Source organism: Lampetra planeri, chromosome 28 (assembly GCF_965212315.1).
Source record: "Lampetra planeri chromosome 28, kcLamPlan1.2.h2, whole genome shotgun sequence".
Lineage (NCBI taxonomy): Eukaryota > Metazoa > Chordata > Hyperoartia > Petromyzontiformes > Petromyzontidae > Lampetra > Lampetra planeri.
In genome coordinates this window covers 2,817,912-2,843,907 of record NC_136134.1, presented here as the reverse complement: position 1 = coordinate 2,843,907, position 25,996 = coordinate 2,817,912, and the positions used below count along the sequence as shown (strand labels likewise).

At 42.2% G+C, this 25,996-nt stretch overlaps 3 protein-coding genes across 3 annotated transcripts in view; all 3 read left to right on the top strand.

The window, feature by feature from the left end:
* The first annotated feature begins 63 nt into the window (after positions 1–63).
* On the top strand, positions 64–4,658 carry LOC144728247 (uncharacterized). The gene is made up of 2 exons (XM_078607553.1): positions 64–3,305; positions 4,562–4,658. The coding sequence occupies exons 1-2, from the start codon at positions 91–93 to the stop codon at positions 4,656–4,658; spliced, it is 3,312 nt and encodes a 1,103-aa protein (XP_078463679.1). The 5' UTR covers positions 64–90.
* A 77-nt stretch (positions 4,659–4,735) lies between these two features.
* LOC144728246 (uncharacterized) lies at positions 4,736–10,643 on the top strand. The gene is made up of 2 exons (XM_078607552.1): positions 4,736–10,487; positions 10,637–10,643. The coding sequence occupies exons 1-2, from the start codon at positions 4,879–4,881 to the stop codon at positions 10,641–10,643; spliced, it is 5,616 nt and encodes a 1,871-aa protein (XP_078463678.1). The 5' UTR covers positions 4,736–4,878.
* A 157-nt stretch (positions 10,644–10,800) lies between these two features.
* Positions 10,801–25,996, top strand: part of LOC144728322 (uncharacterized) — a 36,603-nt gene continuing 21,407 nt past the window's right edge. Inside the window, exons 1-3 of the mRNA XM_078607676.1 lie at positions 10,801–21,904; positions 22,885–23,004; positions 25,293–25,408. Coding sequence (XP_078463802.1) covers positions 10,861–21,904; positions 22,885–23,004; positions 25,293–25,408 — 11,280 coding nt within the window. The 5' untranslated portion in view covers positions 10,801–10,860. The remainder of the gene's footprint in view (positions 21,905–22,884; positions 23,005–25,292; positions 25,409–25,996) is intronic.

Genomic DNA, 25,996 nt, shown 5'->3' with positions numbered 1-25,996 from the left:
GTTGCAACGACTACATCTGATGAATCAACACCAATTGCATCTTCTACCACATCAAATATCCCTTCTACACCATCATCGGAAACTACAGAAATGACTTCCTCTACTCCTGTTGAGTCCACATTAGGAGACACGACAAAAATTACGTCTACATCTGATATTCCGTCCTCCTCACAAGTTATACCAACCACAACTTCATTGGAATCCACAACAGTAACTCAAACAGAATCTACTGCAACTCCATGGACTTCTGTTCCTTCCACAGCTGCTGAAACAACTTCAATAGTGTCCACATTGGCAACTGAAAGTACAACATTGTTCATAACAACACCACTGGAAACGACTCAGTCGAATATTCCATCTACATCTTCAGAGACAACACAATTTTCCTCAACCTCAGAAGTTCCATTGACTACATCTGATGAATCAACACCGATTGCATCTTCTACCACATCAAATATCCCTTCCACACCGTCATTGGAAACTACAGAAATGACTTACTCTGCTCCTGTTGGTTCCACATTAGGAGACACGACACAAATTACATCTACATCTGATATTACGACCTCCTCACAAGTTATACCAACCACAACTTCATTGGAATCTACAACAGTAACTCAAACGGAATCAACTACATCTCCATGGACTTCTGTTCCGTCCACAGCTGCTGAAACAACTTCAATAGGTTCCACATTGTCAACCGAAAGTACAACATTGTTCATCACAACACCACTGGAAACGACTCAGTCAAATATTCCATCCACATCTTCTGAGACAACACAATTTTCCTCAACCTCAGAAGTTCCAGCGACTACATCTGATGAATCAACACCAATTGCATCTTCTACCACATCAAATATCCCTTCCACACCATCATCGGAAACTACAGAAATTGCTTCCTCTACTCCTGTTGGGTCCACATTAGGAAACACGACACAAATTACGTCTTCATCTGACATTCCGTCCTCCTCAGAAGTTATACCAACCACAACTTCATTGGAATCCACAAAAGTAACTCAAACGGAATCTACTACATTTCTATGGACTTCTGTTCCATCAACAGCTGCTGAAACAACTTCAATAAGTTCCACATTGTCAACTGAAAGTACAACATTGCTCATCACAACACCACTGGAAACGACTCAGTCGAATATTCCATCCACATCTTCTGAGACAACACAATTTTCCTCAACCTCAGAAGTTCCATTGACTACTTCTGCTGAATCAATACCAATTGCATCTTCTACCGCATCAAATATCCCTTCCACACCATCATCGGAAACTACAGAAATGACTTCCTCTACTCCTGTTGGGTCCACATTAGGAGACACGACACAAATTACGTCTACATCTGATATTCCGTCCTCCTCAGAAGTTATACCAACCACAACTTCATTGGAATCCACAAGGGTAATTCAAACGGAATCTACTACATTTCTATGGACTTCTATTCCATCCACAGCTGCTGAAACAACTTCAATAGAGTCCACATTAGCAACCGAAAGTACAACATTGTTAATCACAACACCACTGGAAACGACTCAGTCGAATATACCATCCACATCTTCTGAGACAACACAATTATCCTCAACCTCAGAAGTTGCAACGACTACATCTGATGAATCAACACCAATTGCATCTTCTACCACATCAAATATCCCTTCTACACCATCATCGGAAACTACAGAAATGACTTCCTCTACTCCTGTTGGGTCCACATTAGGAGACACGACACAAATTACGTCTACATCTGATATTCCGTCCTCCTCACAAGTTATACCAACCACAACTTCATTGAAATCCACAACAGTAACTCAAACAGAATCTACTGCAACTCCATGGACTTCTGTTCCTTCTACAGCTGCTGAAACAACTTCATTAGTGTCCACATTGGCAACTGAAAGTACAACATTGTTCATCACAACACCACTGGAAACGACTCAGTCGAATATTCCATCTACATCTTCAGAGACAACACAATTTTTCTCAACCTCAGAAGTTCCATTAACTACATCTGATGAATCACCACCAATTGCATCTTCTACCACATCAAATATCCCTTCCACGCCATCATCAGAAACTACAGAAATTGCTTCCTCTACTCCTGTTGGGTCCACATTAGGAGACACGACACAAATTACGTCTACATCTGATATTCCGTCCTCCTCAGAAGTTATACCAACCACAACTTCATTGGAATCCACAACGGTAATTCAAACGGAATCTACTACATCTCTATGGACTTCTGTTCCATCCACAGCTGCTGAAACAACTTCAATAGAGTCCACATTGGCAACCGAAAGTACAACATTGTTAATCACAACACCACTGGAAACGACTCAGTCGAATATACCATCCACATCTTCTGAGACAACACAATTATCCTCAACCTCAGAAGTTGCAACGACTACATCTGATGAATCAACACCAATTGCATCTTCTACCACATCAAATATCCCTTCTACACCATCATCGGAAACTACAGAAATGACTTCCTCTACTCCTGTTGGGTCCACATTAGGAGACACGACAAAAATTACGTCTACATCTGATATTCCGTCCTCCTCACAAGTTATACCAACCACAAATTCATTGGAATCCACAACAGTAACTCAAACAGAATCTACTGCAACTCCATGGACTTCTGTTCCTTCCACAGCTGCTGAAACAACTTCAATAGTGTCCACATTGGCAACTGAAAGTACAACATTGTTCATAACAACACCACTGGAAACGACTCAGTCGAATATTCCATCTACATCTTCAGAGACAACACAATTTTCCTCAACCTCAGAAGTTCCATTGACTACATCTGATGAATCAACACCGATTGCATCTTCTACCACATCAAATATCCCTTCCACACCGTCATTGGAAACTACAGAAATGACTTACTCTGCTCCTGTTGGTTCCACATTAGGAGACACGACACAAATTACATCTACATCTGATATTACGACCTCCTCACAAGTTATACCAACCACAACTTCATTGGAATCTACAACAGTAACTCAAACGGAATCAACTACATCTCCATGGACTTCTGTTCCGTCCACAGCTGCTGAAACAACTTCAATAGGTTCCACATTGTCAACCGAAAGTACAACATTGTTCATCACAACACCACTGGAAACGACTCAGTCAAATATTCCATCCGCATCTTCTGAGACAACACAATTTTCCTCAACCTCAGAAGTTCCAACGACTACATCTGATGAATCAACACCAATTGCATCTTCTACCACATCAAATATACCTTCTACACTATCATCGGAAACTACAGAAATGACTTCCTCTACTCCTGTTGGGTCCACATTAGGAGACACGACAAAAATTACGTCTACATCTGATATTCCGTCCTCCTCACAAGTTATACCAACCACAACTTCATTGGAATCCACAACAGTAACTCAAACAGAATCTACTGCAACTCCATGGACTTCTATTCCTTCCACAGCTGCTGAAACAACTTCAATAGTGTCCACATTAGCAACTGAAAGTACAACATTGTTCATAACAACACCACTGGAAACGACTCAGTCGAATATTCCATCTACATCTTCAGAGACAACACAATTTTCCTCAACCTCAGAAGTTCCATTGACTACATCTGATGAATCAACACCGATTGCATCTTCTACCACATCAAATATCCCTTCCACACCGTCATTGGAAACTACAGAAATGACTTCCTCTGCTCCTGTTGGTTCCACATTAGGAGACACGACACAAATTACATCTACATCTGATATTACGACCTCCTCACAAGTTATACCAACCACAACTTCATTGGAATCTACAACAGTAACTCAAACGGAATCAACTACATCTCCATGGACTTCTGTTCCGTCCACAGCTGCTGAAACAACTTCAATAGGTTCCACATTGTCAACCGAAAGTACAACATTGTTCATCACAACACCACTGGAAACGACTCAGTCAAATATTCCATCCACATCTTCTGAGACAACACAATTTTCCTCAACCTCAGAAGTTCCAACGACTACATCTGATGAATCAACACCAATTGCATCTTCTACCACATCAAATATCCCTTCTACACCATCATCGGAAACTACAGAAATGACTTCCTCTATTCCTGTTGGGTCCACATTAGGAGACACGACACAAATTACGTCTACATCTGATATTCCGTCCTCTTCACAAGTTATACCAACCACAACTTCATTGAAATCCACAACAGTAACTCAAACAGAATCTACTGCAACTCCATGGACTTCTGTTCCTTCCACAGCTGCTGAAACAACTTCATTAGTCTCCACATTGGCAACTGAAAGTACAACATTGTTCATCACAACACCACTGGAAACGACTCAGTCGAATATTCCATCTACATCTTCAGAGACATCACAATTTTCCTCAACCTCAGAAGTTCCATTAACTACATCTGATGAATCAACACCAATTGCATCTTCTACCACATCAAATATCCCTTCCACGCCATCATCAGAAACTACAGAAATTGCTTCCTCTACTCCTGTTGGGTCCACATTAGGAGACACGACACAAATTACGTCTACATCTGATATTCCGTCCTCCTCAGAAGTTATACCAACCACAACTTCATTGGAATCCACAACGGTAATTCAAACGGAATCTACTACATCTCTATGGACTTCTGTTCCATCCACAGCTGCTGAAACAACTTCAATAGAGTCTACATTGGCAACCGAAAGTACAACATTGTTAATCACAACACCACTGGAAACGACTCAGTCGAATATACCATCCACATCTTCTGAGACAACACAATTTTCCTCAACCTCAGAAGTTGCAACGACTACATCTGATGAATCAACACCAATTGCATCTTCTACCACATCAAATATCCCTTCTACACCATCATCGGAAACTATAGAAATGACTTCCTCTACTCCTGTTGGGTCCACATTAGGAGACACGACACAAATTACGTCTACATCTGATATTCCGTCCTCCTCACAAGTTATACCAACCACAACTTCATTGGAATCCACAACAGTAACTCAAACAGAATCTACTGCAACTCCATGGACTTCTGTTCCTTCCACAGCTGCTGAAACAACTTCAATAGTGTCCACATTGGCAACTAAAAGTACAACATTGTTCATAACAACACCACTGGAAACGACACAGTCGAATATTCCATCTACATCTTCAGAGACAACACAATTTTTTTCAACCTCAGAAGTTCCATTGACTACATCTGATGAATCAACACCGATTGCATCTTCTACCACATCAAATATCCCTTCCACACCGTCATCGGAAACTACAGAAATGACTTCCTCTGCTCCTGTTGGTTCCACATTAGGAGACACGACACAAATTACATCTACATCTGATATTACGACATCCTCACAAGTTATACCAACCACAACTTCATTGGAATCTACAACAGAAACTCAAACGGAATGTACTGCATCTCCATGGACTGCTGTTCCGTCCACAGCTGCTGAAACAACTTCAATAGGTTATACATTGTCAACCGAAAGTACAACATTGTTCATCACAACACCACTGGAAACGACTCAGTCAAATATTCCATCCACATCTTCTGAGACAACACAATTTTCCTCAACCTCAGAAGTTCCATTAACTACATCTGATGTATCAACACCAATTGCATCTTCTACCACATCAAATATCCCTTCCACACCGTCATCGGAAACTACAGAAATGACTTCCTCTGCTCCTGTTGGTTCCACATTAGGAGACACGACAAAAATTACGTCTACATCTGATATTCCGTCCTCCTCACAAGTTATACCAACCACAACTTCATTGGAATCCACAACAGTAACTCAAACAGAATCTTCTGCAACTCCATGGACTTATGTTCCTTCCACAGCTGCTGAAACAACTTCAATAGGTTCCACATTGGCAATTGAAAGTACAACATTGTTCATCACAACACCACTGGAAACGACTCAGTCGAATATTCCATCTACATCTTCAGAGACAACACAATTTTCCTCAACCTCAGAAGTTCCATTGACTACATCTGATGAATCAACACCAATTGCATCTTCTACCACATCAAATATCCCTTCCACACCGTCATCGGAAACTACAGAAATGACTTCCTCTGCTCCTGTTGGTTCCACATTAGGAGACACGACACAAATTACATCTACATCTGATATTACGACCTCCTCACAAGTTATACCAACCACAACTTCATTGGAATCTACAACAGTAACTCAAACGGAATCTACTACATCTCCATGGACTTCTCTTCCGTCCACAGCTGCTGAAACAACTTCAATAGGTTCCACATTGTCATCCGAAAGTACAACATTGTTGATCACAACACCACTGGAAACGACTCAGTCAAATATTCCATCCACATCTTCTGATACAACACAATTTTCCTCAACCTCAGAAGTTCCAACGACTACATCTGATGAATCAACACCAATTGCATCTTCTACCACATCAAATATCCCTTCTACACCATCATCGGAAACTACAGAAATGACTTCCTCTACTCCTGTTGGGTCCACATTAGGAGACACGACAAAAATTACGTCTACATCTGATATTCCGTCCTCCTCACAAGTTATACCAACCACAACTTCATTGGAATCCACAACAGTAACTCAAACAGAATCTACTGCAACTCCATGGACTTCTGTTCCTTCCACAGCTGCTGAAACAACTTCAATAGTGTCCACATTGGCAACTGAAAGTACAACATTGTTCATAACAACACCACTGGAAACGACTCAGTCGAATATTCCATCTACATCTTCAGAGACAACACAATTTTTTTCAACCTCAGAAGTTCCATTGACTACATCTGATGAATCAACACCGATTGCATCTTCTACCACATCAAATATTCCTTCCACACCGTCATCGGAAACTACAGAAATGACGTCCTCTGCTCCTGTTGGTTCCACATTAGGAGACACGACACAAATTACATCTACATCTGATATTACGACCTCCTCACAAGTTATACCAACCACAACTTCATTGGAATCTACAACAGTAACTCAAACGGAATCAACTACATCTCTATGGACTTCTGTTCCTTCCACAGCTGCTGAAACAACTTCAATAGGTTCCACATTGTCAACAGAAAGTACAACATTGTTCATCACAACACCACTGGAAACGACTCAGTCAAATATTCCATCCACATCTTCAGAGACAACACAATTTTCCTCAACCTCAGAAGTTCCATTGACTACATCTGATGAATCAACACCAATTGCATCTTCTACCGCATCAAATATCCTTTCCACACCATCATCAGAAACTACAGAAATTGCTTCCTCTACTCCTGTTGGGTCCACATTAGGAGACACGACAAAAATTACGTCTACATCTGATATTCCGTCCTCCTCACAAGTTATACCAACCACAACTTCATTGGAATCCACAACAGTAACTCAAACAGAATCTACTGCAACTCCATGGACTTCTGTTCCTTCCACAGCTGCTGAAACAACTTCAATAGTGTCCACATTGGCAACTGAAAGTACAACATTGTTCATCACAACACCACTGGAAACGACTCAGTCGAATATTCCATCTACATCTTCAGAGACAACACAATTTTCCTCAACCTCAGAAGTTCCATTGACTACATCTGATGTATCAACACCAATTGCATATTCTACCACATCAAATATCCCTTCCACACCGTCATCGGAAACTACAGAAATGACTTCCTCTGCTCCTGTTGGTTCCACATTAGGAGACACGACACAAATTACATCTACATCTGATATTACGACCTCCTCACAAGTTATACCAACCACAACTTCATTGGAATCTACAACAGTAACTCAAACGGAATCTACTACGTCTCTATGGACTTCTGTTCCGTCCACAGCTGCTGAAACAACTTCAATAGGTTCCACATTGTCAACAGAAAGTACAACATTGTTCATCACAACACCACTGGAAACGACTCAGTCGAATATTCCATCTACATCTTCAGAGACAACACAATTTTCCTCAACCTCAGAAGTTCCATTGACTACATCTGATGAATCAACACCAATTGCATCTTCTACCGCATCAAATATCCCTTCCACACCATCATCAGAAACTACAGAAATTGCTTCCTCTACTCCTGTTGGGTCCACATTAGGAGACACGACAAAAATTACGTCTACATCTGATATTCCGTCCTCCTCACAAGTTATACCAACCACAACTTCATTGGAATCCACAACAGTAACTCAAACAGAATCTACTGCAACTCCATGGACTTCTGTTCCTTCCACAGCTGCTGAAACAACTTCAATAGTGTCCACATTGGCAACTGAAAGTACAACATTGTTCATCACAACACCACTGGAAACGACTCAGTCGAATATTCCATCTACATCTTCAGAGACAACACAATTTTCCTCAACCTCAGAAGTTCCATTGACTACATCTGATGAATCAACACCAATTGCATCTTCTACCACATCAAATATCCCTTCCACACCGTCATCGGAAACTACAGAAATGACTTCCTCTGCTCCTGTTGGTTCCACATTAGGAGACACGACACAAATTACATCTACATCTGATATTACGACCTCCTCACAAGTTATACCAACCACAACTTCATTGGAATCTACAACAGTTACTCAAACGGAATCTACTACATCTCTATGGACTTCTGTTCCGTCCACAGCTGCTGAAACAACTTCAATAGGTTCCACATTGTCAACAGAAAGTACAACATTGTTCATCACAACACCACTGGAAACGACTCAGTCGAATATTCCATCTACATCTTCAGAGACAACCCAATTTTCCTCAACCTCAGAAGTTCCATTGACTACATCTGATGAATCAACACCAATTGCATCTTCTACCGCATCAAATATCCCTTCCACACCATCATCAGAAACTACAGAAATTGCTTCCTCTACTCCTGTTGGGTCCACATTAGGAGACACGACAAAAATTACGTCTACATCTGATATTCCGTCCTCCTCACAAGTTATACCAACCACAACTTCATTGGAATCCACAACAGTAACTCAAACAGAATCTACTGCAACTCCATGGACTTCTGTTCCTTCCACAGCTGCTGAAACAACTTCAATAGTGTCCACATTGGCAACTGAAAGTACAACATTGTTCATCACAACACCACTGGAAATGACTCAGTCGAATATTCCATCTACATCTTCAGAGACAACACAATTTTCCTCAACCTCAGAAGTTCCATTGACTACATCTGATGAATCAACACCAATTGCATCTTCTACCACATCAAATATCCCTTCCACACCGTCATCGGAAACTACAGAAATGACTTCCTCTGCTCCTGTTGGTTCCACTTTAGGAGACACGACACAAATTACATCTACATCTGATATTACGACCTCCTCACAAGTTATACCAACCACAACTTCATTGGAATCTACAACAGTTACTCAAACGGAATCTACTACATCTCTATGGACTTCTGTTCCGTCCACAGCTGCTGAAACAACTTCAATAGGTTCCACATTATCAACAGAAAGTACAACATTGTTCATCACAACACCACTGGAAACGACTCAGTCGAATATTCCATCTACATCTTCAGAGACAACACAATTTTCCTCAACCTCAGAAGTTCCATTGACTACATCTGATGAATCAACACCAATTGCATCTTCTACCGCATCAAATATCCCTTCCACACCATCATCAGAAACTACAGAAATTGCTTCCTCTACTCCTGTTGGGTCCACATTAGGAGACACGACAAAAATTACGTCTACATCTGATATTCCGTCCTCCTCACAAGTTATACCAACCACAACTTCATTGGAATCCACAACAGTAACTCAAACAGAATCTACTGCAACTCCATGGACTTCTGTTCCTTCCACAGCTGCTGAAACAACTTCAATAGTGTCCACATTGGCAACTGAAAGTACAACATTGTTCATCACAACACCACTGGAAATGACTCAGTCGAATATTCCATCTACATCTTCAGAGACAACACAATTTTCCTCAACCTCAGAAGTTCCATTGACTACATCTGATGAATCAACACCAATTGCATCTTCTACCACATCAAATATCCCTTCCACACCGTCATCGGAAACTACAGAAATGACTTCCTCTGCTCCTGTTGGTTCCACTTTAGGAGACACGACACAAATTACATCTACATCTGATATTACGACCTCCTCACAAGTTATACCAACCACAACTTCATTGGAATCTACAACAGTTACTCAAACGGAATCTACTACATCTCTATGGACTTCTGTTCCGTCCACAGCTGCTGAAACAACTTCAATAGGTTCCACATTATCAACAGAAAGTACAACATTGTTCATCACAACACCACTGGAAACGACTCAGTCGAATATTCCATCTACATCTTCAGAGACAACACAATTTTTCTCAACCTCAGAAGTTCCATTGACTACATCTGATGAATCAACACCAATTGCATCTTCTACCGCATCAAATATCCCTTCCACACCATCATCAGAAACTACAGAAATTGCTTCCTCTACTCCTGTTGGGTCCACATTAGGAGACACGACAAAAATTACGTCTACATCTGATATTCCGTCCTCCTCACAAGTTATACCAACCACAACTTCATTGGAATCCACAACAGTAACTCAAACAGAATCTACTGCAACTCCATGGACTTATGTTCCTTCCACAGCTGCTGAAACAACTTCAATAGTGTCCACATTGGCAACTGAAAGTACAACATTGTTCATCACAACACCAATGGAAACGACTCAGTCGAATATTCCATCTACATCTTCAGAGACAACACAATTTTCCTCAACCTCAGAAGTTCCATTGACTACATCTGATGAATCACCAATTGCATCTTCTACCACATCAAATATCCCTTCCACACCGTCATCGGAAACTACAGAAATGACTTCCTCTGCTCCTGTTGGTTCCACATTAGGAGACACGACACAAATTACATCTACATCTGATATTACAACCTCCTCACAAGTTATACCAACCACAACTTCATTGGAATCTACAACAGTTACTCAAACGGAATCTACTACATCTCTATGGACTTCTGTTCCGTCCACAGCTGCTGAAACAACTTCAATAGGTTCCACATTGTCAACAGAAAGTACAACATTGTTCATCACAACACCACTGGAAACGACTCAGTCGAATATTCCATCTACATCTTCAGAGACAACACAATTTTCCTCAACCTCAGAAGTTCCATTGACTACATCTGATGAATCAACACCAATTGCATCTTCTACCGCATCAAATATCCCTTCCACACCATCATCAGAAACTACAGAAATTGCTTCCTCTACTCCTGTTGGGTCCACATTAGGATACACGACAAAAATTACGTCTACATCTGATATTCCGTCCTCCTCACAAGTTATACCAACCACAACTTCATTGGAATCCACAACAGTAACTCAAACAGAATCTACTGCAACTCCATGGACTTCTGTTCCTTCCACAGCTGCTGAAACAACTTCAATAGTGTCCACATTGGCAACTGAAAGTACAACATTGTTCATCACAACACCACTGGAAATGACTCAGTCGAATATTCCATTTACATCTTCAGAGACAACACAATTTTCCTCAACCTCAGAAGTTCCATTGACTACATCTGATGAATCAACACCAATTGCATCTTCTACCACATCAAATATCCCTTCCACACCGTCATCGGAAACTACAGAAATGACGTCCTCTGCTCCTGTTGGTTCCACTTTAGGAGACACGACACAAATTACATCTACATCTGATATTACGACCTCCTCACAAGTTATACCAACCACAACTTCATTGGAATCTACAACAGTTACTCAAACGGAATCTACTACATCTCTATGGACTTCTGTTCCGTCCACAGCTGCTGAAACAACTTCAATAGGTTCCACATTGTCAACAGAAAGTACAACATTGTTCATCACAACACCACTGGAAACGACTCAGTCGAATATTCCATCTACATCTTCAGAGACAACACAATTTTCTTCAACCTCAGAAGTTCCATTGACTACATCTGATGAATCAACACCAATTGCATCTTCTACCGCATCAAATATCCCTTCCACACCATCATCAGAAACTACAGAAATTGCTTCCTCTACTCCTGTTGGGTCCACATTAGGAGACACGACAAAAATTACGTCTACATCTGATATTCCGTCCTCCTCACAAGTTATACCAACCACAACTTCATTGGAATCCACAACAGTAACTCAAACAGAATCTACTGCAACTCCATGGACTTCTGTTCCTTCCACAGCTGCTGAAACAACTTCAATAGTGTCCACATTGGCAACTGAAAGTACAACATTGTTCATCACAACACCACTGGAAACGACTCAGTCGAATATTCCATCTACATCTTCAGAGACAACACAATTTTCCTCAACCTCAGAAGTTCCATTGACTACATCTGATGAATCACCAATTGCATCTTCTACCACATCAAATATCCCTTCCACACCGTCATCGGAAACTACAGAAATGACTTCCTCTGCTCCTGTTGGTTCCACATTAGAAGACACGACACAAATTACATCTACATCTGATATTACGACCTCCTCACAAGTTATACCAACCACAACTTCATTGGAATCTACAACAGTTACTCAAACGGAATCTACTACATCTCCATGGACTTCTGTTCCGTCCACAGCTGCTGAAACAACTTCAATAGGTTACACATTGTCAACCGAAAGTACAACATTGTTCATCACAACACCACTGGAAACGACTCAGTCGAATATTCCATCCACATCTTCTGAGACAACACAATTTTCCTCAACTTCAGAAGTTCCAAGGACTACATCTGATGAATCAACACCAATTGCATTTTCTACCACATCAAATATCCCTTCTACACCATCATCGGAAACTACAGAAATGACTTCCTCTACTCCTGTTGGGTCCACATTAAGAGACACGACACAAATTACGTCTACATCTGATATTCCGTCCTCCTCACAAGTTATACCAACCACAACTTCATTGAAATCCACAACAGTAACTCAAACAGAATCTACTGCAACTCCATGGACTTCTGTTCCTTCCACAGCTGCTGAAACAACTTCATTAGTGTCCACATTGGCAACTGAAAGTACAACATTGTTCATCACAACACCACTGGAAACGACTCAGTCGAATATTCCATCTACATCTTCAGAGACAACACAATTTTCCTCAACCTCAGAAGTTCCATTAACTACATCTGATGAATCACCAATTGCATCTTCTACCACATCAAATATCCCTTCCACACCGTCATCGGAAACTACAGAAATGACTTCCTCTGCTCCTGTTGGTTCCACATTAGAAGACACGACACAAATTACATCTACATCTGATTTTACGACCTCCTCACAAGTTATACCAACCACAACTTCATTGGAATCTACAACAGTTACTCAAACGGAATCTACTACATCTCCATGGACTTCTGTTCCGTCCACAGCTGCTGAAACAACTTCAATAGGTTACACATTGTCAACCGAAAGTACAACATTGTTCATCACAACACCACTGGAAACGACTCAGTCGAATATTCCATCCACATCTTCTGAGACAACACAATTTTCCTCAACTTCAGAAGTTCCAAGGACTACATCTGATGAATCAACACCAATTGCATTTTCTACCACATCAAATATCCCTTCTACACCATCATCGGAAACTACAGAAATGACTTCCTCTACTCCTGTTGGGTCCACATTAAGAGACACGACACAAATTACGTCTACATCTGATATTCCGTCCTCCTCACAAGTTATACCAACCACAACTTCATTGAAATCCACAACAGTAACTCAAACAGAATCTACTGCAACTCCATGGACTTCTGTTCCTTCCACAGCTGCTGAAACAACTTCATTAGTGTCCACATTGGCAACTGAAAGTACAACATTGTTCATCACAACACCACTGGAAACGACTCAGTCGAATATTCCATCTACATCTTCAGAGACAACACAATTTTCCTCAACCTCAGAAGTTCCATTAACTACATCTGATGTATCAACACCAATTGCATCTTCTACCACATCAAATATCCCTTCCACACCATCATCGGAAACTACAGAAATGACTTCCTCTGCTCCTGTTGGTTCCACATTAGAAGTCACGACACAAATTACCTCTACATCTGATATTCCGTCCTCCTCACAAGTTATACCAACCACAACTTCATTGGAATCCACAACAGAAACTCAAACTGAATCTACTGCATCTCCATGGACTGCTGTTCCTTCCACAGCTGCTGAAACAACTTCAATAGGTTCCACATTGGCAACTGAAAGTACAACATTGTTCATCACAACACCACTGGAAACGACTCAGTCGAATATTCCATCTACATCTTCAGAGACAACACAATTTTCCTCAACCTCAGAAGTTCCATTGACTACATCTGATGAATCAACACCAATTGCATCTTCTACCACAACAAATATCCCTTCCACACCGTCATCGGAAACTACAGAAATGACTTCCTCTGCTCCTGTTGGATCCACATTAGGAGACACGACACAAATTACATCTACATCTGATATTACGACCTCCTCACAAGTTATACCAACCACAACTTCATTGGAATCTACAACAGTTACTCAAATGGAATCTACTACATCTCTATGGACTTCTGTTCCATCCACAGCTGCTGAAACAACTTCAATAGAGTCCACATTGGCAACTGAAAGTACAACATTGTTCATAACAACACCACTGGAAACGACTCAGTCGAATATTCCATCTACATCTTCAGAGACAACACAATTTTCCTCAACCTCAGAAGTTCCATTGACTACATCTGATGAATCGACACCAATTGCATCTTCTACCACATCAAATATCCCTTCTACACCATCATCGGAAACTACAGAAATGACTTCCTCTGCTCCTGTTGGTTCAACATTAGGAGACACGACACAAATTACATCTACATCTGATATTACGACCTCCTCACAAGTTATACCAACCACAACTTCATTGGAATTCACAACAGTAATTCAAACGAAATCAACTACATCTCCATGGACGACTGTTCTTTCCACAGCTGCTGAAACAACTTCAGTTGTGTCCACGATGGCAACTGAAAAAACAACATTGGTCGTCACAACACCACCAGCAACGACTCAATCAAATATTCCATCCACATCTTCAGAGACAACAGTTTCACCAGATGCTACAACCACATTCACAGGCTCCCAGGCAACCAGACTTACCCTGTCAACATCCTCAACAGAGGGGTCACCAACAGCATCACAGGGTGTAACATCAACAGGCGCAACAGTATCACCAATATCCCAAACCTCAAGTGCAACCGAACCATCAACATCACCGTTGACAGCATTCACATCTTCACAAGCGTCATCATCATTACCTTTGACATTGCCACAAGAGACTTCAACAACCTCAGTTCCATATGAGTCAACACCAACTCTTTCATCTTTGACAACTTTATCGCAAGATACAACAACAACCGGATCGACAGAATCACAATCCACCACAACCACATTCACAGGCTCCCAAGGAACCACGCTTACTCTGTCGACATCCTCCACAGAAGTGTCACCAACAGCATCACAGGGTGTAACATCAACAGGCTCAACAGTATCATCAGATACCACAACCCCATTCACTGATTCCCAAGGAACCACGCTTACTCTGTATACATCCCCAACAGATGGATCACCAACAGCATCACAGGGTGTAACATCAACAGGCGCAACAGTATCACCAATATCCCAAACCTCAAGTGTAACCGAACCATCAACATCACCGTTGACAGCATTCACATCTTCACAAGCGGCATCATCATTACCTTTGACATTGCCACAAGAGACTTCAACAACCTCAGTTCCATATAAGTCAACACCTTCTCTTTCATCCTTGGCAACTTTATCGCAAGGTACAACCACAACCGGATCGACAGAATCACCAGACACCACAACCACATTCACAGGCTCCCAAGGAACCACACTAATTCTGTCGACATCTTCATCAGAAGTGTCACCAACAGCATTGCCACAAGAGACTTTAACAACAACAGTCATTTATGAGTCAACACCAACTCTTTCATCTTTGACAACTTTATCGCAAGATACAACAACAACCGGATCGACAGAATCACAATCCACCACAACCACATTCACAGGCTCCCAAGGAACCACGCTTACTCTGTCGACATTCTCAACAGAAGTGTCACCAACAGCATCACAGGGTGTAACATCAACAGGCTCAACAGTATCATCAGATACCACAACCCCATTCACTGATTCCCAAGGAACCACGCTTACTCTGTATACATCCTCAACAGATGGATCACCAACAGCATCACAGGGTGTAACATCAACAGGCGCAACAGTATCACCAATATCCCAAACCTCAAGTGTAACCGAACCATCAACATCACCGTTGACAGCATTCACATCTTCACAAGCGGCATCATCATTACCTTTGACATTGCCACAAGAGACTTCAACAACCTCAGTTCCATATAAGTCAACACCATCTCTTTCATCCTTGGCAACTTTATCGCAAGGTACAACCACAACCGGATCGACAGAATCACCAGACACCACAACCACATTCACAGGCTCCCAAGGAACCACACTAATTCTGTCGACATCTTCATCAGAAGTGTCACCAACAGCATTGCCACAAGAGACTTTAACAACAACAGTCATTTATGAGTCAACGCCAATTCTTTCATCCTTGACAACTTTATCGCAAGATACAACAACAACCGGATCGACAGAATCACAATCCACCACAACCGCATTCACAGGCTCCCAAGGAACCACACTTACTCTGTCGACATTCTCAACAGAAGTGTCACCAACAGCATCACAGGGTGTAACATCAACAGGCTCAACAGTATCATCAGATACCACAACCCCATTCACCGGTTCCCAAGGAACCACGCTTACTCTGTATACATCCTCAACAGAGGTGTCACCAACAGCATCACAGAGTGTAACATCAACAGGCTCAAGAGTATCACCAATATCCCAAACATCAAGTGCAACCAGACCATCAACATCACCGTGGACAGCATCGACATCTTCACAAGCGTCATCATCATTGCCTTTGACATTGCCACAAGAGACTTTAACAACAGTTCCCAATGAGTCAACGTCAACTCTTTCATCCTTGACAACTTTATCACAAGGTACAACCACAACCGGATCGACAGAATCAACAGACACCACAACCGCATTCACAGGTTCCCAAGGAACCACACTTACTCTGTCGACATCCTCAACAGAGGTGTCACCAACAGCATCACATGGTGTAACATCAACAGGCTCAACAGTATCATCAGATACTACAACCGCATTCACAGGCTCCCAAGGAACCACAGTTACTCTGTCGACATCCTCAACAGAAGTATCACCAACAGCTTCACATGGTGTAACAGCAACAACCTCAACAATATCAGCAATATCCCAAACATCAAGTGCAACCACACCATCAACATCACCGTTTACAGCATTCACATCTTCACAAGCGTCATCATCATTGCCTTTCACGTTGCCACAAGAGAGTTTAACAACGTCAGTTCCATATGAGTCAACGCCAACTCTTTCATCCTTGACAACTTTATCGCAAGGTACGACAACAACCGGATCGACAGAATCACCATCCACCACAACCGCATTCACAGGCTCCCAAGGAACCATGCTTACTCTGTCGACATCCTCCACAGAAGTGTCACCAACAGCATCACAGGGTGTAACATCAACAGGCTCAACAGTATCATCAGATACCACAACCGCATTCACAGGCTCCCAAGGAACCACGTTAACTCTGTCGACATTCTCAACAGAAGTGTCACCAACAGCATCACAAGGTGTAACATCGACAGGCTCAACCGTATCATCAGATACTTCAACCCCATTCACTGGTTCCCAAGGAACCACGCTTACTCTATATACATCCTCAACAGAGGTGTCACCAACAGCATCACAGGGTGTAACATCAACAGGTGCAACAGTATCACCAATATCCCAAACATCAAGTGCAACCAGACCATCAACATCACCATGGACAGCATCGACATCTTCACAAGCGTCATCATCATTGCCTTTGACATTGCCACAAGAGAGTTTAACAACGTCAGTTCCATATGAGTCAACACCAACTCTTTCATCCTTGACAACTTTATCACAAGGTACAACCACAACCGGATCGACAGAATCAACAGACACCACAACCGCATTCACAGGTTCCCAAGGAACCACGCTTACTCTGTCGACATCCTCAACAGAGGTGTCACCAACAGCATCACATGGTGTAACATCAACAGGCTCAACAATATCATCAGATACTACAACCGCATTCACAGGCTCCCAAGGAACCACAGTTACTCTGTCGACATCCTCCACAGAAGTATCACCAACAGCTTCACATGGTGTAACAGCAACAACCTCAACAATATCAGCAATATCCCAAACATCAAGTGCAACCAGACCATCAACATCACCGTTGACAGCATTCACATCTTCACAAGCGTCATCATCATTGCCTTTCACGTTGCCACAAGAGAGTTTAACAACGTCAGTTCCATATGAGTTAACGCCAACTCTTTCATCCTTGACAACTTTATCGCAAGGTACGACAACAACCGGATCGACAGAATCACCATCCACCACAACCGCATTCACAGGCTCCCAAGGAACCATGCTTACTCTGTCGACATCCTCCACAGAAGTGTCACCAACAGCATCACAGGGTGTAACATCAACAGGCTCAACAGTATCATCAGATACCACAACCGCATTCACAGGCTCCCAAGGAACCACGTTTACTCTGTCGACATTCTCAACAGAAGTGTCACCAACAGCATCACAAGGTGTAACATCGACAGGCTCAACCGTATCATCAGATACTTCAACCCCATTCACTGGTTCCCAAGGAACCACGCTTACTCTATATACATCCTCAACAGAGGTGTCACCAACAGCATCACAGGGTGTAACATCAACAATCTCAACAGTATCACCAATATCCCAAACATCAAGTGCAACCAGACCATCAACATCACCGTGGACAGCATCGACATCTTCACAAGCGTCATCATCATTGCCTTTGACATTGCCACAAGAGACTTTAACAACAGTTCCAAATGAGTCAACGTCAACTCTTTCATCCTTGACAACTTTATCACAAGGTACAACCACAACCGGATCGACAGAATCAACAGACACCACAACCGCATTCACAGGTTCCCAAGGAACCACACTTACTCTGTCGACATCCTCAACAGAAGTGTCACCAACAACATCACAGCGTGTAACATCAACAGGCTCAACAATATCATCAGATACTACAACCGCATTCACAGGCTCCCAAGGAACCACACTTACTCTGTCGACATCCTCAACAGAAGTATCACCAACAACTTCACATGGTGTAACAGCAACAACCTCAACAATATCAGCAATATCCCAAACATCAAGTGCAACCAGACCATCAACATCACCGTTGACAGCATTCACATCTTCACAAGCGTCATCATCATTGCCTTTCACGTTGCCACAAGAGAGTTTAACAACGTCAGTTCCATATGAGTCAACGCCAACTCTTTCATCCTTGACAACTTTATCGCAAGGTACGACAACAACCGGATCGACAGAATCACCATCCACCACAACCGCATTCACAGGCTCCCAAGGAACCACGCTTACTCTGTCGACATCCTCCACAGAAGTGTCACCAACAACATCACAGCGTGTAACATCAACAGGCTCAACAGTATCATCAAATACTTCAACCGCATTCACAGGCTCCCAAGGAACCACGCTTACTATGTCTACATCCTCAACAGTGGTGTCATCAACAGCTTCACATGGTGTAACAGCAACAACCTCAACAGTATCATCAGATACCACAACCGCATTCACAGGCTCCCAAGGAACCACGTTTACTCTGTCGACATTCTCAACAGAAGTGTCACCAACAGCATCACAAGGTGTAACATCGACAGGCTCAACCGTATCATCAGATACTTCAACCCCATTCACTGGTTCCCAAGGAACCACGCTTACTCTATATACATCCTCAACAGAGGTGTCACCAACAGCATCACAGGGTGTAACATCAACAGGCGCAACAGTATCACCAATATCCCAAACATCAAGTGCAACCAGACCATCAACATCACCGTGGACAGCATCGACATCTTCACAAGCGTCATCATCATTGCCTTTGACATTGCCACAAGAGAGTTTAACAACGTCAGTTCCATATGAGTCAACACCAACTCTTTCATCCTTGACAACTTTATCACAAGGTACAACCACAACCGGATCGACAGAATCAACAGACACCACAACCGCATTCACAGGTTCCCAAGGAACCACGCTTACTCTGTCGACATCCTCAACAGAGGTGTCACCAACAGCATCACATGGTGTAACATCAACAGGCTCAACAGTATCATCAGATACTACAACCGCATTCACAGGCTCCCAAGGAACCACAGTTACTCTGTCGACATCCTCAACAGAAGTATCACCAACAGCTTCACATGGTGTAACAGCAACAACCTCAACAATATCAGCAATATCCCAAACATCAAGTGCAACCAGACCATCAACATCACCGTTGACAGCATTCACATCTTCACAAGCGTCATCATCATTGCCTTTCACGTTGCCACAAGAGAGTTTAACAACGTCAGTTCCATATGAGTCAGCGCCAACTCTTTCATCCTTGACAACTTTATCGCAAGGTACGACAACAACCGGATCGACAGAATCACCATCCACCACAACCGCATTCACAGGCTCCCAAGGAACCATGCTTACTCTGTCGACATCCTCCACAGAAGTGTCACCAACAACATCACAGGGTGTAACATCAACAGGCCCAACATTATCACCAATATCCCAAACCTCAAGTGCAAGCTTACCATCAACATCACCCTTGACAGCATTCACATCTTCACAAGTGTCATCATCATTACCTTTGACATTGCCACAAGAGACTTTAACAACAACAGTTCATTATGAGTCAACGCCAACTCTTTCATACATGACAACTTTAACGCAAGGTACAACAACAACCGGATCGACAGAATCACCATCCACCACAACCACATTCACAGGCTCCCAGGGAACCACGCTTACTCTGTCAACATCCTCAACAGAGGTGTCACCAACAGCATCACAGGGTGTAACATCAACAATCTCAACAGTATCACCAATATCCCAAACATCAAGTGCAACCAGACCATCAACATCACCGTGGACAGCATCGACATCTTCACAAGCGTCATCATCATTGCCTTTGACATTGCCACAAGAGACTTTAACAACAGTTCCAAATGAGTCAACGTCAACTCTTTCATCCTTGACAACTTTATCACAAGGTACAACCACAACCGGATCGACAGAATCAACAGACACCACAACCGCATTCACAGGTTCCCAAGGAACCACACTTACTCTGTCGACATCCTCCACAGAAGTGTCACCAACAACATCACAGCGTGTAACATCAACAGGCTCAACAGTATCATCAAATACTTCAACCGCATTCACAGGCTCCCAAGGAACCACGCTTACTATGTCTACATCCTCAACAGTGGTGCCATCAACAGCTTCACATGGTGTAACAGCAACAACCTCAACGATATCACCTATATCCCATACAACATCTATTGCACTTGGACCATCAACAGCATCAACCGTTTCACACAGCACATCATCTCCATCATCAGTATCAACATCACAACCAATGTCTACTTCATCAACAACAATATCAGGACTATCTTCTTCCTTAACATCGACATCATCGAATGGTACGATCCCAACCTTATCCACTGGATCTCAAGCTACTTCAACTACGGCTGTTTCTGAGTCCCAAAGTTCTACACTTACTACATCAACATCTACTTTAAGGTCAACTCCCAAAATTACAACAACCACTTTACCAGGTACAGTAATAATCTCACCCACTCCAATTCTATCCCAATAGCCCACACAATGTTAAGAGACAACATTGTTTATTAGCCATATTTATAGCTTCAACGTTCATCATAATTGCACAGAAGATACAACATCATCCCCTGTGTCACGCATTACAAATCCCACAGCATCAATCCACCTTTGTATGGGAAAGGCCTATTTTGGTATAACTCACTTGGGTTACATTTGGCTTTCATGGGAAAATGCAGTAAGTTACCGACAGACATTAAGTTGATTCTTTTTATGTTTTGGCCAAAACCAGCCAGTGACTGCACACATGAAACCCCAACAATTGTCCACTCGATTCCAAAATTGCCCGCTCCCTGAAAAGAAAATACCATTTTATCATTGCATCATTGTGGATAGTCTTATGGCAGTTGTCTGCAATGCTGTTGGGAAGTTGTCCACAGAACTGTTTCAGATTACGAAGGAAAAAACATGTGAGGGTTGTACAGTGATCCCCTGGGTACAGTGGGTGTCACGGAGGCGAAATGTTAACTACCTCGCCTGGTATGCAGGAGGTTGTCGGTTCTGATGTATATTTGGAATTTGCATGTTCTCCCCGTGGTCAAGTGGATTTTTCTCCGGGTCCTCCGGCTTTTCCCTCCACATTTGGAAACATGCGTTTAGAGTATTTGGCTGATATAAATTTCCACAAGATCAGCCACATTGTTCATCTATCACTTGTGTCCAGGTCGCTTCTGAAAAATAGCTAGAAAGCTCAGTGGGTCTTACCTGGTAAAATAAAAAATAGTTTATCATTTTTAGTTTACAGAAACGTTGAGAACTGCTGCTCAATGGGATATTAGTTATGTTATTTTAATAGCCATAAGTATAAATTGCAAATCACTATAAGAATCTGCGATGATGTCCAATCGTATAGTGACAAAAAACACCAGCATTAGATATGTATTCACCACATAATGTTTTCATGATTTTTTTTCTTCAGCGTCATGCATCGTTTGTCAAAATGGAGGAAAACCAAATTGCAATTCTAATATGTGCACATGCAATCCCCCCTTTACCGGAATGCACTGTGAGTCGATTCAACCTGTGTTCATCCCAAACAGTAAGTACAGTATTGCACATGGATTCTTGTCGGAAATGCATAACATACAGTTACACTTCTCAAGGAGATGTTCATACAACAGCATTTCTTTACGTGCAATAATGTATATACGGTATTTCAAATTAGATTTCGTTTTTTTTTAACGAGGTGACAACTCAAGAGATCAGTAAAATCACATTTACAAGAGTGACCTTGGGCATTAGTCTGCCAGTAGGTGTGATGATTGATATGTACAGTAAAATCCTACTATTAAAATGTAGCTAATTATCATAATCAGAATCGTTATTTATACTAAAGGAATCTGATGAGCTATAAAGCTCTTTTTCACAGATGTCCGGTAAAATGGGACCCAGACGCCAGCACACAATGGCCTACTCTTGTAAATGGCATCAGGGGCGCCGTGGTGACGAGATGTTAACTGCCTCACCTGGTATACAAGAGGACACAGATTTGATCCCGATCCCCGGCCCTGCTGTATATTTGGAGTTTGTGTGTCTCTCTCCCCGTGGTCGCGTGCATTTTTCTCTGGATCCTTCGGTTTTTCCCCCCACATTTAGAATCAATATGCATTTAGAGTAATTGGCTACTAGAAATGTCCACGTGATAGGCTATTTCGTTGAGGTATCATTTGTGGCCAGGCCGCTTTTTAAAAAGACCTGTATAGCTCAGTGGACCTTACCTTTCTAAAATAAAATAAACGTTTTATATAGTTCAAGATCTTTAACGTCAACTGTAAGGCAGATGGCGTGTAGTATGAATATGTTTATTACACTCACAGTGATAATCAGGGCAGCTGCTGGATTGGAATCTATGCAAGAAGTGGTGAACCTGCTACCGCTGGGCCGTGTCACTACCCAATTCGATTTTCATTGTCATTTATCGTATATATTGTTTTACCATAGCTTGGGTATTGCTCACATGGTACAGACAAAGCTGAAGCTGTGTCAATTAATCTCAACGATGGACAGTGATTACGGTGTCTGGTGAAACAAAAATGGTGAGACATATCGTATGTCTAAATAGGGTCCGCCGCCTGCCCTGGTTTGTCCAGGATTATTCTCTTTTTGAGGCCTAGAAATAGTTTTTGTCAATTGCCAGACACTGTAATACCCCACGCAAGACAATGCATGTACACATAGTTCTCCATTCTTATTCCCATGATACGTCTCAGTTTTTTGTCCCTCGGTGGTGATGATCCTTTATCTAAATATCTATTTTTGTTTCTGTGTGCATGTGGAGCATTGCAGTGTTAATGCAGCTTAATCCCTGCATGCATTGTTGATGCCCATGACAAGATATATATGTTCTATAATTGCAAAATGTGTTACTATCACTCTGGACACCTGTAATCTTATACATATGTAGTGACGTAAATGGAGTCACAATGGGGTTTAGCACCAGCTACTGTCACAAGAGTGGAACTACGCGTCTTGAGCCTCTCTCTGGCACCAGAGTAGCTATGGCATGGAAGCGGGCCCTAGGGGGCATGGTTCTGGTGACGGTCAGAGAGAGGGCAAGTAAGGACGTAACAGTGTGGATGAACCCGAGAGGGCACATGACCGGGACAGGGTAGCGAGGAGGCCTAAAGGGTGGCTTGAGGGACACGTGATGCTCAGTCGAGAACCTTCTGGTGAGATCCAGAATGGGGCGTGACCGAAGGCAGAGCGAGGCCACGCTCGGGAGCATTAAAGGGAGTTCCCGAGAGCAATCGTGGCTGTCTTCTGGAATCAACCTGTCTCTTCGGTCTTTGCTCTTCGGTATTCGGTCGTTACGCTCGGCTTCGTGGGTCAGGCAGTGCGTTACTGACTGGCCCGGTGATGTAGTTACCCATTGTAATCTGAGTTACTCGTGGTAGTCACCACCTATGTCGTTATCCTCCGAGTTCCAGTGTGCCTCCATAAAACCCACTACACATAGATACATTCCAGGTAAACATGGCACTTTGGGCCGACATTGAGCCAAAGTTGGTCTTACGGTTCCAACCACATGGAAACGTTGGCCCAACATTGGTATTTTTACTGGTTCACTGAGTATTGTTTTACATTTCTGTCTCTGTCAGTTAATTCTGCTTAGATACAGTAATTATGCATCGTTATTTAATACTGTGGTATGGAATATGGTGAAGAGTACTGTATGAGTAAATGTATCAGTATAATTACAGTATTTAATACGATACTGTACTGTATACATTTGAGGCATTAAAGTAAAACTTATTTAACTGCATTTTGTTAAATAACATAAGAGTTTGCATGAAATAACTACGGTATGTTTTTTTTGTCATACTGCAGATACCGCAAAGGCAGCTGAAGTTAAAATTCGGATATTAAATGAACTTTATGACAGAGACTATGCCAATAATTTGTCATCAAAATTCAAAGACTTTGAGAAAAGATTTCAAGGCACTGTAAGTATTCAACTTTGGTGTCATCATTTTAGCCATGTTTATCGCACGGCATTCCACCAACAAACAGTAGTATGCCTTTTTAGCACATAGGCTTTCGTGATCAATATAATGATACACAATAGATGTTTGGGTCAGACCGCGTGGGTAAAATGTGTGTTGTGCAACCCTTCCTCCACATGGCCCAGCCAATTAATAAAATTGTTACGTGATGAAGAAACGTGCCAGTTTATGACTGCATCAGCACACCGGGGTGTTGGAGAGCACTTCCCAATCGAACCCAATTGTTTAAATGCTGTGTATTTCTGTCCAGCATTCCGGCGTAATGAAGCAGCAATACGTTGGCATGTGCCAATTTTATTAATTCACTGTGTTGGGTGGCGGAATTTGTATGACTCACGTTTTACTCGGACTCATGTAAATTACGATGTAGCATGCCTTACGTGTGGTATATAGCCATTTCCACACATCTGATTAGCACGTTTGGCTACGTATGGTGCGAACGAAGTTCAACGTACAAACATACATTTGACATTGTGGGCTTTGCAGTAGATCAGCGCAAAGGCGTGACCTATCATTTGAGCAAATTGA

Bases quoted from the DNA above. Each gene is read 5' to 3' on its own strand.
- LOC144728247 (XM_078607553.1), top strand. From the start codon at position 91: ATGACTTCCTCTACTCCTGTTGAGTCCACATTAGGAGACACGACAAAA. The intron at 3,306-4,561 runs GTCCACATTAGG...CGTCCTCCTCAG, and splicing joins ACTTCCTCTACTCCTGTTGG to AAGTTATACCAACCACAACT.
- LOC144728246 (XM_078607552.1), top strand. From the start codon at position 4,879: ATGACTTCCTCTACTCCTGTTGGGTCCACATTAGGAGACACGACACAA.